A 15,000-nucleotide genomic window follows, 5' to 3' on the forward strand; every position below is an offset into this window, starting at 1 on the left:
GTTCTAGTTCAGTTCTAGTTCAGTTCTAGTTCAGTTCTAGTTCAGTTCTAGTTCAGTTCTAGTTCAGTTCTAGTTCAGTTCTATTTCAATTCTATTTCAGTTCTAGTTTAGTTCTATTTTAGTTCTAGTTCAGTTTTAATTCAGCTTTAGCTTATTTAATTTAATTAGCTTTTCTTTATTAATTTAATTCTTAAATTATATTATAGTTCATTTTTATATAGTTCTAGTTCTGTTAAAGTTCTCATTTTTTGATATTCTAAAACAATCCTAAAGCGAGCTAAACCGAATTGCATGATGACAATCAGTTTTATCATGGTATGTTTGTAGTAATAGATAACAAATGGTGACAATCTTTGCTAAATCACCCTTCTTATCCTTAACATTTTAAATACGTCAGCTTTCATATGTATACCAACCCTCGTAATCAATCATTGCGAAATAATATACAACAGTTTACTATATTCAAATCAACTAAAAACTTTACAAAACTGCTTAAAATTGTTTTCTGTTGTACGAAAGTAACAAAAAAACGAATTTCAAAAATATGCAGTTTTAAATGTTGCAAAAAATGTTGCTTTGCTTATCCAACATATTGCTAAAAATTGTTTACTTTTTAAAGAGGTTTAATTTTTGTTGTTTATTTTTCTTAACGAAACAACAAGTGCTTGTGATGCATTTGCTTAGCAACATTATTAAATGTTGCTATTCAATGTTGCCATTGTCAAGTTAATGTGAATAAACTTTACTTAATATGTTTGAAAGTCTGTTTTAATTTTGCTTTTCCATTTTTTGTTGGCTTTTAATAGCAAATACAAAAAGTATATAAATTTTTATAAAGTTGAGGTAAAATAACAGCTTTAGAATACTGTTGCTATTGCTGAAGTTTCATAATGTTTTAAATAATAATGATGTTAATAAAAACAATAAACACATTGCTGTTAGCAGAAAATGAAATGAACTTTTATCATGCAAAATGCACAAAGAGTTATTTATTGTAACCCTGACAGGATGAACAGTCAATTAAAATACATTTTCCTATGATTTGCTGATATTCTAAGTTTAATTCATATTTTCAGAATCATTACAAAATTTACTTTCTACTTATATACTGTAACAGCCAAGTTAGTTGATCATCCCAGTCAAAAATCCGAAATTTTGAGGTAAAGGCTAGTAGTAGAACGCCTTATTGTCAAGGGCGTTTATTTAAAAAACATGCTGTTCGATGTTCGAGTCCTGTTGAGTAATGTTTATTTTTTTCAAAAGACATTCATTTATATTTTTTTGTAAAAAGCCATTCTCAAAATTACAAAAAACAACATGTTTGTGGAACATCGAGTTAGCGGCAGTAGTAAGAAAGTTAGAAAACAACAAATCCTGATCGAGAAATTTTCTATTTTTGGCTTTCTACAAAGTCGGCTCAAAATAACTAGCTATCTCATAACAGATTTGTAGATTTATTTGTAACTAGTGGGACTAAAAGTTAGGAACTGAGCTTAGGTAGTTGAATAAAGTGTTTTTATGTGGCCGGGTGGAAATTACCATTGATGGAGATCGTACTTTGGTCTACCAAATATATCAACAGAGGTCTTCCCATTAGTGTGGTAGCGAAATATAGTCGGGAAAGTTTAAGATATGATCTGAACATTGCCGGATTGAAGCAACTGGAGTCCGATGGACAAAGATAATAATTTACATGAAATTGAGCAATGTGCTTAGCTAGATCGAGTATTTGAAATAACGGCTCGTCTGTATATCAATCACACTTTTAAAATGTTGATAGAAAATCACACATTTAAGTGAATTCTAAACAGTATAAACTTTAAAAATACCTTATCAAACTATCTTCGTAATCATAGATGCATTCACTGCAAAGTAAACCAACTAAAATGGCCAACAAACAATTGTATGAAAGATGTTGTTGTGTTGCTGTTGATGCTGTTGCTAGTTGTTGGTCCTTTTTACTTCAATGAATGTTTGCTTGGTTTAATTTGTTGTTATTTTTGTTGCTGTATTTTTCTTTGTTGCATGAAAATGAAAAACAAAAACAGACTTACATGTATATGGGCGATTGCTGCTGTTGCAAGTATTGTGTATCTGAAAAGTTGAAATGTATACAATTCGAAATTATAAAAAAATACAACAAACTCAAAACAAAACAAAAAACATCTACAAACTTACATATAGGGACACACATAGTGTGATTACATGTTTGTATGTATACAAAAATCAAGCAGCATATGTATATGTAGAGGTTTGTATCTATGTGTAAATTACACTCTTACTCCGGTAAAGTTTGTTTTTTTGTGTTTGTGATGTGGTGTGTTGAAGTAGTATTAAAGTATAAAATGTATGGAACATATGAATCTATATGCAACTATGTTTGGTGGTGTGTTTATATTTGTTTGTATGTATAAACGTTTATACTATTCCATACACACACTAATGTATATGCATGTGAGTATCTATGTGCGCCCGTATGGGTGTGTATGTGTATTTGAATCTTAATGTTTTCAAAAACAAACCATGCCATTCTAGTACGACAAACGATGACTACTACCATTGCTGCCACCACCACTACTACACACAACTCTATACTAAAAACCAACCAGAAAAGTTGAGCTGTTTGGCAACTTTATAAACATACATTGCCTCAGTCGTTTAGTAACTGTTGCATCGTACGTTGTCATATTTTTACAACACTCGCGCTCATTTATTCATTTATTCGTTCGTTCGTTTTTCCTCTGTACGTTCTTCGTGTATTCGAAATCTTACAGATACAAATAAAACATAAATTTGTGTGTGTTCTATAGTGACAACCACAACAATTTCTCCGCATATTTTATCATACAAATAAATAAAAAAAAATATTTCAAGTTGGTTTTTAGATATTTTCTGTGGTAAACAAAAATTAAACAGCAAACTAGAAAAAAATATATATTTCTGATAAGATAAATAAGTAGTAGCAGAGAAAAAAGATAATCTTACAATATTCAATAAAATAAAAATTCTACGAATTTAAAAAAAAAAAAAAAACCTAAACGTGTTGCGCGCCAATTTAGAAAAAAGTAAACATTTATACGCTATACAGTAAATATTTTAAACGTGTTTTATAAAATCATAATAATAAAAAAATATTTATGAATTAATTCTAAAATATACAAAAAATTCTTTGTAAAAAGTTATTTTATAAAAAGTAGCTTAAAGTTTAAAACAAAATACATTTGTGCCAATTGTATTTTTAAAAAGCTTTTCAATTAATTGCAAAAAAATATTGAAAAAATAATACATAAATAAATTAGCAACTTTAATTTCAACACAATGTTTCAACAATTATTAAACAAAATGGGTCTCCAGCAGCAAAAATTCTATATAATTATGTGTATTTTAGCCATTTTAACAGGTGAGTAATTTGTTTGGATTTTTTCAGCTTTTGCTTTTTAAAGAGAATATGCGTTTTTTAACCGGTTTTATTTGTTCGAGTAGAAAAAAAGCTTAATGAAATCATTTATAAAATATGTGTTAATTTTAGAAAATATTTAAATTATTTTAATTGTTTTGTTTACTAATTCTTAAACCTGATTTCGAGGTGGGGATTAAAAAATAAAAACTAATCAAAATTATTGAATTTATTAACTCTGTTTAAGTAAATAAATTAAAGCTTGTTTTAATGTAAAATTTATTTAATTTTTTTACTTTTAAAATTTTTAATTAAACAGAGACGCATGACCGTTAAGTTTTTTTAGGGTCAAATTAGAATTTTTCATAAAATCTGTTTTTTAGTTTTCAGGTACCCTTTACATTTGAATTTAAATTTAAACAGGAGCTCATAACCTGAAAGCTGTTGAAAGTAGAATTTAAATAACTTTTTCGGTTTTTCTCCATGTTAGATTTTTTCAATTTTTGAATGCCTTTTAAACTCTTTGTACAAGCATATATCAATATCAAGTTAAAAATTTTAATTTACAAACTTAAAAAATAGTTTTATTGAAAGCTTGAGTGGAGATGTATGAATTGAAAGCTTGTGTTATGATCAAGTTAGTGTTTAAAAATAAAATCGAGTTGCATTGAGGAATAGTTTTTAAATATGTGACAAAATTCATTATTTTGGCAACACCAACTACCCAACAGTTCAGAAAGAGTCAGTGCATCCGCAAAAGACAGTGATATCCACTAACGTCTACTCACCTGGTTGGCTCTTTAGTGCCCCTTTGTAAGCGATGGAGTGGGTGACGATTAACTATCTCGTAGGACAAGCACTAATTGTTAAGTTTAATATGTAGTTCGGGACTGTCTGACCGAATTGCTGGGTGGTTAGTAAGATGTGCGCAGGTTTAGTAACAACAATAATACAAGGCAAAAATAAATTAGGTGGCAGCACAATTCTAAATAATGAAATATTTTAGAATTCTTTTTTCTTTAGAATAATTGTAAATATATATATTTTTAAATTATTATTGCAGTTATTACAGCCGTCACCTTCGTGACCCATTCAAAAAACTATTGTTTTTATACATTTTGAAAAATAAGTACATCAGAAGAACAACATTTCAAATACCTTTCATTTGAAAAACAAATATTTAGATTTTTTAGGGATTTTTCCTTAATTTCTACAAAAGTCTTTAAAAATTCATATTACTTGTTAACTTTATTTATATTTTCTTTTTCGAATTTAAAATCTAAAAGGAAACAATTTCATTTTACAAAACATATGGCCACTCTAAATATATATTACAACTGATATGTGAAATAAATTCCAAAAGTTTTTAATGAGAAAGTTTCTTTATTGGTTGGTGTGTTTATATTGCACAATAAATAGGAAATTAAAATATAATAATTGTATGTGCATATATGAATGTTATCCTTAAAAATTTAGAAAAATATCAAATACTTCAAATATAAAGTAATTAAAATATGTTTTAAAAAGTTACTTTTAATTTGATTAAATGCAAAATTTTGAGAAGTTCAAAACTACATACAATTTCAGCCAATAGGTTTCTAAGTCTGCTAAGAATGAAATATGTTTTAGCTATTTAGGCGATTCTATTATGAAAATAGCTCAATTTTTTAAAAAAATATTAAAATCTTTAGTGCGCATGCTTACAGAAATTGATCATATATAACACGGTAAATAAAATCATACAATTATAATACTTTACATAGAAATGTTTATCGGAGAATTGAAACTAAAGAATAAGATAATTGAAACTAAATTTATATGTAAAAAATTAGTTTTCAATGACTACTACATACTGTCTGCATTACTTTTAAGTACGTAAAGGATATCAGATATTGTTCTTTCCAAATCACATAACCGCGTTAAAATATTCGCGGATTGAACTACGCTTAAACCGATCCTGGCCATAAAAATTTGGAATTACATCAAGTTGCACATTGCAAATTAAAAAAATAAAAACGCATTTTTTGCCAGGCATAAGACATTTTTATTTATAAAGTTTGTTGAGTCATCTGAAAGTTTAATCAGTTTTCTTTAATAGGAATTATATACCTCTGACATCTATTCTTTCCTCTTCGGGATATCTTAACATTAAATTTAAAATTTTAATTAGTGAGACAAAAATTTCAAAGGCGATATCTCAAAGGTTAATCTTTACACTAAAGAAGGTAGAATAAAGGTCAAACATATTTCTATGAAACGATATCTCGAAAACTTTATGTGATAGAGAAATTTTAAGCTTCCAATTTAGCGTAGATTAAGCCATCAGATAAGTATGCTTAGAATAAATTTGTTGGACTTTTTAATCTTTTATTTCTTCACAAGAAAAGAAATTAATTTTAATTAATATTTCTTATCCAAAACTTGCAACATCATCTAATTTACATAAAAAAATATTTTACAAATTACCCAAAACATCTTACCTCCCATCTCTTGAAAGCTTAATAAATCTAAAACTATTTCTTAAATTAACAAAACAAAAAATACACCAAAATTTATGACCCAAAAAAAAGTAAAACATATTGTTTAAATTTATAATTATAACGATATTTCATTTCTTTAACCTAAACTATCATGGCACCATAAATTTGTTGCTCATTTAAAAAAACTGTTTAATATCTGTTTAAATGAATCTCCCACTGCGCAAGTCTAGCTTACTACTTTTATTCCACACTCTCTCCGTCTCAGCTACAAGAGAAATACACAATTTACACACACGCCCAGATACTTCTACACCTAGATTGTTTGTGTATACAGGTAAAATGTTGTTAACTTGTTTCTAAGTAGATTCTTCTGTTGCTGTTGTTTTTGTCTCTTCTTCTCAAACGTTTTTGATTGTTTTCTTTATGTTTTGTATGGTTTTCTTTGTATCCCCTATTCTTATTGCAGTGTTTGCGTGTTTTTTATTCAGTTAAATTTTTAATATCTGTCTTTATGTTTTTAACCCGTTTATTATTATTATTTCATTATATGACTTAAATTGAAAATAACGTTTTTTTTCGTTCGTTCTTTCTTCGGATTTTTCTTTTTTACCTCATTCTGTTTAAGTTGCTCTGTTCTGGTTTGACTTTTGCTCTGTATCATGTCTTCAGTTTGTTACCTTTTCGGTTTTCTTTTATTTTTTCAATACGAAATAAAGAAAATTGTTTTTTAAGTCAGTTTTATTTATTTTTAGTTATTTTGCTGTCGTTTACTTTTCTCTCATTTTATTCTTTGTATCAAAGTTCTTGTTATTGAAATATAAAACGTGGTTTTGTATGGATGGACTGAAGAAGAAGAAGAAAAAAAAAAAAACAAAATTAGATCATGGTTAAATGTGCTGGTTTTTTAATTTCAATAAAGTAGTTTCACAACTTCTTTGATTAAGCTACAAAATTATAAGGCAAAAAGTGGAAAAAATAGCTGGTGTAAAAAAATGTAGAATTATGGTTAAAAACAGAAAGTATTGCTGAAATACACTCATCTAAAGCGGGAAAAAAGAAGTTGTGCATGCTGATAAAACATAGATAAAGCACAAACCATTAGCCTTAGGAATGAGAAAAGGCGGCTTTTTATTCTTTGCCAAATGTAACGCTTAAAAAGGGTGTTTTCTCAGGAGGTTCTGTGAAAATCATGAGATTCGTAGGCAAGTGTTTTTAGTAGAATGTTAGTTTTTCTTAAACACACCCTTTATTAGCCCATTATCATGGCCTAAGGCTAAATAGTTATTAGTTTTAAGTTTTTCTCTTTGCAAATGTAACAAGATTTATGAATTTTCGCAAAACGACAAAAAGATTTCAATGTACTTAGTAAAGAGTTTTTTTATATTATTATAAAGTTAAGTTGGTTATAAAAGCTGTTAATAACAAACGTTTATTATAAGAGAAATTTAAGACAATGGTACTATAAACTTTATAAAAATCGTTGCAGATTCACTTCAAAAACTATAAAATTCATATTGTGTAATATTTTAAAAGGTACAAATCTAATATAATTTTTGTAAAAGTATAAATCAAAGTTTCTTCATTTCAAACTTACCCAGCAATAACTCGTTAAGGGGTTATACTTACATAACCACTTAATATATTTACTTAATTTACGTATTTAATTTAAATTATCCAAAAATATGAATAATTTAGAAGATAATTCGCTTTTGATACATTCATTATCCATTTTTGAATCCTATTGATTTTGATTGAGTTTAGACCATCAGATTACTAAGTTCCCATATATTGGGATTTCCTTAATATGGCTTTAGAGCTCATATTTGTATTAAATACGTACCCAGCAAAAACTTTTTAAGGGTTTACCGTACTTACAACAAAAGGCTACAAATAATAAGAAAAAGTAATTGTTGTAAATAGAATGAAAGAAATCTTCTTCATCTTCTGTAGCTTTACAGACAAGAGGACTAATGAATTAGAAAATATTCATATAACACATTATAAGTAAGATCTTATTAGACGTAGTGAAAAGTTTATTGTTTTGTAAGTAAGTAAAATTGAAAACAAGTTAAGAACTTGACATTTGGTCATACTAGGTTTTTTTTTGAAATGAATGTAACTTTTCTCATGTTGGTCCCAACAAGTCGGTCAAAATGGAAGCTATAGTTAAATCCGACATAAGCGATGTGCAGTATATACCTTACATTCAAAACTGGTGTAAGGTATATAACCTTTCATGAGTGATTATATTTTCTTACTAATAACAGGTGCAGGGTATCATGTGGTCATTTAAGACTGACTGTATTTTCTTAATATTTTTGCTATACACAAAATGTGTGACAATTACAGCAAATTGAAAATTACGTTTTCATTAAAATACAGTTTGCCAGAGGTTATAACAGATTCGCCACAGCAGAAAAATTAAAGAAAACTTATTGTTTTGAGAATCTTAGAATTTAAATTATCTGAAAATTTATATCACCTTTTAAACTACAAATCTACAAATATTATTTTAAATTACATAATTAATGTTAATTATTTGTCAAAAGTCTTATTAAATTAACATATTTTATACATATGCTTTAATTTAGGTTTATTTTGTATTCATTTCATTAAAATTTATGTTTTAAATGAATGCATGTATGTTCATCCAATTAGACAAAATTGAAGTGATACCTGAATTTATTATTATTTTTAAAGCAGCTGTTAAAACAATTGAGTTTTTTTATACTCTTCTTCTTCTACTACTTCTTCATTATCAACATATTTTCAACACTTTTATGTATGTATGTACATATTTTCAAAAAATATATGAAAATATATATATATATATATACATACATACATACATACATACATACATACATACATACATACATACATACATACATACATACATACACATATTTTAAATACCTTCAAGACATAAATATATTTGTAGCAAAATAAAAGGATACAAAACGAATCATAATTGCTCTACTAAACAAACAAGTAGAAAGCCACATTTTGCTTTCTATTTTACTTTATAATATTAGGTTTCTTTTACATTCTAACATGAATGTTATCTTAAAATCTTATTTGAATTCTTAAATTGTTTAAAATACAATTTAATTTGTTCATCTCAGACATTAGTATCTTCTACATGCGGTAGCAAACTAAAATACCTTAAAATATGGAGTAGAATAAAAAAATACAGACATTAGAGTTGGAAAATATTTTTCTTTATAATAGTACTTATTATGTCTACAATATAAAAGGCACCTATGTATGAAAGGTACACTGTACATAAGTAAGTTCATACAGGCACCGACCGAAATGCCCAGCAGTTTCGAGTTACATTACATTAGGCAAGTAAAAGTTTCATGAACTTTGTTGAAGACAGTTCATAAATGTCGATATGTTTACCTTATAGATTACTTAAAGACTTTAAAGTAATGATGGTCTTCATGCAATAAAACATTAAATGTATTAACTACTTCTCGAATTGCCGGGTACATACTCATACATATTGAACACACATACATACTTACATCAAAAGAAAAAATTTTAAATAATTTATAGAAAATGCAAAAAAAAAACGTAAATAAATGAAAATATGTTTATAAAATATAAAGTAAAGTCAAGCTAAGAATTAAGTATTACCAAGTTTATATAATTGTCTATATGTTTGTATGGGAGTACCTACTAATGATATACATTAAATACGCCCTTGCATCATTATTAAAAGTGCATGTGAAATGAATGAATCAGTCAGTCAGCAAAAGTACTTCAAGTTTTTTTTCTATATTTCTTTTATGAAAGTAAAAGAACCGGTTTCAAGTGTTCTTGATTAAAAGCTAGAAATATGTGGAGGAAACTAAATGATCAGAAGGCTGTAAATTGATTTAGACGCTTTAGACGATCACATATTCACCAGGTGGTTGTTAGATCAATTCTTATTAGAATCAGTTTGTTGGTATAGAAAGCTCTGTACATTTTATTGGAAAACCTTTGATCGTGCTTAATTTTATTAAAAAAGCTTTAGATGTATCAACAATTTTTATACACAATTTTTATGATGAATTAAAAGCTCCAAAAATAAAGCTTTGATATATTAAAAGTTTTATTAGAAAAATTATAACTAATTATATATTAAAGAAAACTTCATTAAAACTTTCATTTGAAAAATTAAAAAAGTTTTGATAATTCAGAAGTTATAATGGAATGAAATTTTACAGCAATACTTTTTATCAATCAAATATGGATTCTAGATGAAATTGATAACGCGAAAATTTACCTACTACACAAAGAGTGATCGAGCAATTTTTTTTTCTACAAAAGCTATTTTCTATATTATTGTTACTTGAGTAGATTGGTAAATATTTTACGAAAATAAAAAAATGGTTAATTAAAATTTTAATAAAAAAAACCATGATCGATTAAAATTTTACTCAAAAACCTTTGACCGATCAAAAATTTTACTCAAAAGATTTTGAACGTTGATAAATTTACTCAAGAGGTTTAAAAAATTACACCAAAGACTTTAATCGATAACAACTTCGATCTTTCAAAAAACTACTGAAAATGTTGATCGATTTTAATCAGAAAATTGTTTGATTTTACTCAGAAAATTGATTAATTGATCAAAATACATAACTTTTTATGAATCAAAATTTTAATCAAAGAACTGAACGAACACTCACGCTCATGTAAATGAAAGAAATATTTTTTTTGTGTTATCATCAACTCATGTACGAAAAGACAAGAAGAAAGGAAATTGATAATTTCATTAATGTCTATTTATCACGAATGTATCAAATTAAGTGTTCGTGTATAAATATTTCTGAACCCTGTTTTAATCGATCGAAATGCTTTTGAAAAAACTTCATCAAAATTTTTATATTTGATCAATCAACTCTTTTTCAAAAAAGCTTTGATCAATCAAAAAGCTTTAATACCTTAAAATTGTACAAAATAAAAAATCGTGGATCATTTAACATTTTACTCATAAAAATTTTTTAGCTTTGTTTGATCAAAAAATGTTCTCCAAAAACTTTGGTTAATCAAAATTTTATTCAAATAATTAATTAATAAAAAGCTTATTCAAAAAAATCTTAAATCGATTAAAATGTTTTCGAAAATACAAAATTTTACTAGAAAATTTTTGGTCGATCAAGATTTTACTGAACAACTTTAATCGCTCAAAACTTTACATAAAAGACTTTCATCGATTAACATTTTACTTAAAAAACTTTCATCGATCGATTTTACTAAATCTTTGTACATTGAGTTATTTACCACATATAGTTTGCTTAAGTTTTTATTTAAATTTTTGTATTAATCTTTTACTTTTAAACCGACCCTCATTGAGCAAAAGCTGACACCACAAAGGAAAATCAAATTTATTTATGCATTAAAGTAAAAAGTAAAAATGATTTTGTTAAATTATTAAAAATATATATTATATGTTTTTTTTTTTTTGCAAACAACTGCATAGTATAAGTAAAACAAATTGTTAACATACATTTCCTTTACAGATTTGTTTGCAGATCAGAAGATTTTGTTTTGGATATACTTTTTGTTGTTGATGTTAGTGTTGTTGCTGTTGAATTCATATTTGTTGTTAATAATACACAGGTTACCCCTGTAGTTTATTGTACCATTTTTTTCTTCATTTTCTGATGTTATGATTCCATTATATTGTACAAACTTTACAAAAATAACAATATTTGTACCAAATTGAGGTTTTATATGATTTTTATTTTCTCATATATTTATATAAAAAATATATGTTGTTATATGTATTTCTGCATTAATGTTTGTGTATAGGTGTTTTATATAATTGCGTGATGCATTTTTAACATTTGTTCATTCATGGCTGTATATGTATATATAACACCCAGTTTGCCTGACTGACTCCATCCATGTCTGACTGCCAACTTGCATCATTTGTAATTATAAATTTTTAATGCTCATCTGCATATAAACATTTATTCAGACTTATTCAGATGTATGTTTATCTGTCTGTCCGCCTGTCTATAGTTGAATTTTTACCTTAACCATATGTTAAAGTTAGTGTTTGTATGTTTGCCTGTCTCTATATATAATATATTTGTAGATTTCCTTTTTATTTAAATATGTTGCAATATTTTTTTTATATTTGTATGTTTGTGTTAGCTGCTGTACTTACTGCTATATAAATAAAATAAAAAAAATGTTTACAAACTTTCAAGTCAGTAAAGACAAAAAACATTAACGAAAACCCCAACGAAATGTTAAAAAAAGTTCAAAAAACTTATTTGTATTTTTTATTTTACTTTACTTGAGACCCGGTAGAAAAAGGTGCAATGAACTAAACTGTTTTTCTATGAGTTCGAATGGGTACATAGGCGGAGACAGACTGTAGTACAAAAATTTTATTGAATACTACTACTATTCTTAACCGCAATTTGAACAACTTTTATTGTTGCTGTTGAATTTGTGCGAAAAAGCTTTTTATGCCATAAGAAGAGAAGAATTTGTTGTTTGTTTATTTTTGAAAACTACACTCAAAAAATATTTCCGTTGAAATCTATAATATCATGATTAATGTTGTTGGGGAAATTTTGAAACAAAGATATATATTTGTGTGTGTTTTTTTTATAATGTAACTATTATTTATGGTTATCTGGGGAAAAGAAAAGGGAAATGATATTTCAAATAAATACAAGTAATATTTTTGTGGTTACAAAAAAAAAAAATAACAGTGAAAACTCTTAGAACTGGATTATAAAAATTGGATATTAACAAATTTAACAGATCAAATGAACAAAAAATATTTTTTTTTTAAATGAAAAGAAAAACTTTTTTCTTAGATACACTATGACAGAGCAAAATTGCATCAGAAAATTTAGAACAAAATAAGTATGTGAATGTATAGTCGGTCATGGCAGACCATATGATAAACATTTACACAATATAAACATTTTCTTTGTTTTTGACCTTACGGAATACTTTTAGTTATGGACGGACATAGCTAAATCGACTCAGTAAGTTACTGTGAGAAGATTTTAACTTTCATAGGGCAAAAGTTAAAATTGGATTTCATTGATAATTAGTAGGACAAGGATTTCTATGCAAATGCATGTTTGTAGTCTGTAACTCAAAATAACTTTTAACTAGTTTTCTTTTCAAATCAAAGAATTTGCTACAAAATAGCAATGATTTGTTGCTGCATTTTTTTATAAATGCATAAATTGCATATCTTACTTTAAATTGCATTTATTATTTTGCATATTTTCAAAATTTTTTGCATATTTTTTAAAAATTTCTAAAACAAATTGTTTTGTTTTCTCTGTATTTCACACTTTTACAACTATTTTGCTATTAACATATTTAGATTTTTTTGTAAATAAATATCAACAAATTTCTATTTAACAACAAAATACTAGGTTCTATGAAAAACAATTTTACCTAGTTTTATTTAATTTTTAAAACCACAATATTGGGGAAGGTAATTTGGGTTTGTACTGCTAATTGTAACGTCCAAAATATTGGTCCTTAAAGTATAGGTTCAGTATCAATTTCGTACTCTGTTCATCTGTGTGTCCATATAAAAAGATAACTTAATGAAATTTTGTTCTTACATCTCTCTCACGTTCATAATTTACTTAAAAATATTATCAAACGATAACAATACAAATACAAGAATACATTCACCAAATTTTATTAGAAATACAATCAAGCTTTTCATTTTCAGATATTTAATATATACTATTAAAAGTTTTTTCTTAGTATTTATAATTGTCATTATCGAGGTCTTGGTTCCGTTAAAGTGGTATTATAGCAGTCCTTAAAAACTTGTATAGTTGTGGTCAAACACTTAAGATCTGAATACTATTAATATGTATCTTCTCAAATAAATATCGTTTGGTGCATATTTTTCACATTCTTAGTGCATATTTTCCCATTTTATAGTGCATATTAAGCGCATATTTTAAATTTTTAAGTGCATGAAAATCCTTGCTGATCATAAGCTTTAAAAAACTTTTATAGTCCCAAAGTTTTGTAAGAAAAACTTCGACTAAATAAAAAAAAGTTTACCTAGAGAGATTTTTATGTTTCATAAGGTTAAATAGACATATTAAACCTCGATTGATTAAAATTAAAGTTGAAAATCTTTTTAGTTTAATAAAAAAAATTAATTGTTTAAAATCTTTATTAAAAAACTTTTATCATCAATCAAAATAACATTTAAAAGTACTTTCATTGACAGTAGGCTTAAAAACATTCAATAACTCAAAAGTTTTGTATGCGAAACTTTGTCTAAACAAAAGCTTTGTAAAAGCATTGATCTTTAAACAAAATTGTAGACACATTTTGATCACATGTTTTAAGTACTACAAAAACCTTTATTTCAATCGATTTTTAACATCATAATCAACATTTAAAAATCTTTGCCATTAATCTATTATACTTTAATGTAGAAAATCTTACCGATTAATTTGAGTGAAATCCCTTAAAAGATCAAAGCTTTATTGAAGAACATCAAAGAACATCAAATATTTGATATTGTAAGATGAACTTTGATCGGTCTACAAACACCTTGACTGAGCAAAACTATTAAAATTTTCAATTGAAAACTTGAATCCAAAAATATTTTTTTTTTTTAAATTTAAATACTTAAAAAATTTTAATCCATTGTTTATTTAAAAAATGATCCGTTCATTTAAAATCTCAACACAATAATTTTGTTCAATAAAAATTTTATTAGAAAAACTTTGATCGATCAGGATTAGGAAAAAAGATCTATAAACTTTGATCGATGAAATTTTTTTTACGATATTTTAATGGATCAAATTTAAAACAATATTTTAATGGATCAAATCGAGTAAACTTTTATAAGCAATACTTAAATCGGTGAACATTTTAATAAATTTTACTGGAAAAACGTTTAAGAAACTTTTAGTAAAAAATATTGATCAATCAAAATTTAACTAGAAAAACATTAATCAAAATTTTACAATAAATACTTCAATCGACAAAAATTTTGTAAAAAACTCTGACCGATAAAAATTTTACTGGAAAAAATTTAATCGTGCAAGAAAATTACTAAAAAAAAAATTATCAAAATTTCGTTAGAAAAACTTCGATCGACAAAATTTT

General features: G+C 26.1%; 1 protein-coding gene across 5 annotated transcripts in view; it reads left to right on the forward strand.

Moving 5' to 3' along the window:
- The first annotated feature begins 2,643 nt into the window (after positions 1–2,643).
- Positions 2,644–15,000, forward strand: part of LOC111691206 (fasciclin-3) — a 186,307-nt gene continuing 173,950 nt past the window's right edge. For 4 of the 5 annotated variants that reach the window (XM_023453858.2, XM_046956465.1, XM_046956464.1 and 1 more), the window contains exon 1: positions 2,645–3,400. In XM_023453858.2, the coding sequence (XP_023309626.2) occupies positions 3,319–3,400 (82 nt within the window). In that variant the 5' untranslated portion in view covers positions 2,645–3,318. Of the gene's footprint in view, positions 3,401–15,000 lie in introns of all 5 variants that reach the window. The other variant, XM_023453860.2, reaches the window with a different exon arrangement.

Source organism: Lucilia cuprina, chromosome 2 (assembly GCF_022045245.1).
Source record: "Lucilia cuprina isolate Lc7/37 chromosome 2, ASM2204524v1, whole genome shotgun sequence".
Lineage (NCBI taxonomy): Eukaryota > Metazoa > Arthropoda > Insecta > Diptera > Calliphoridae > Lucilia > Lucilia cuprina.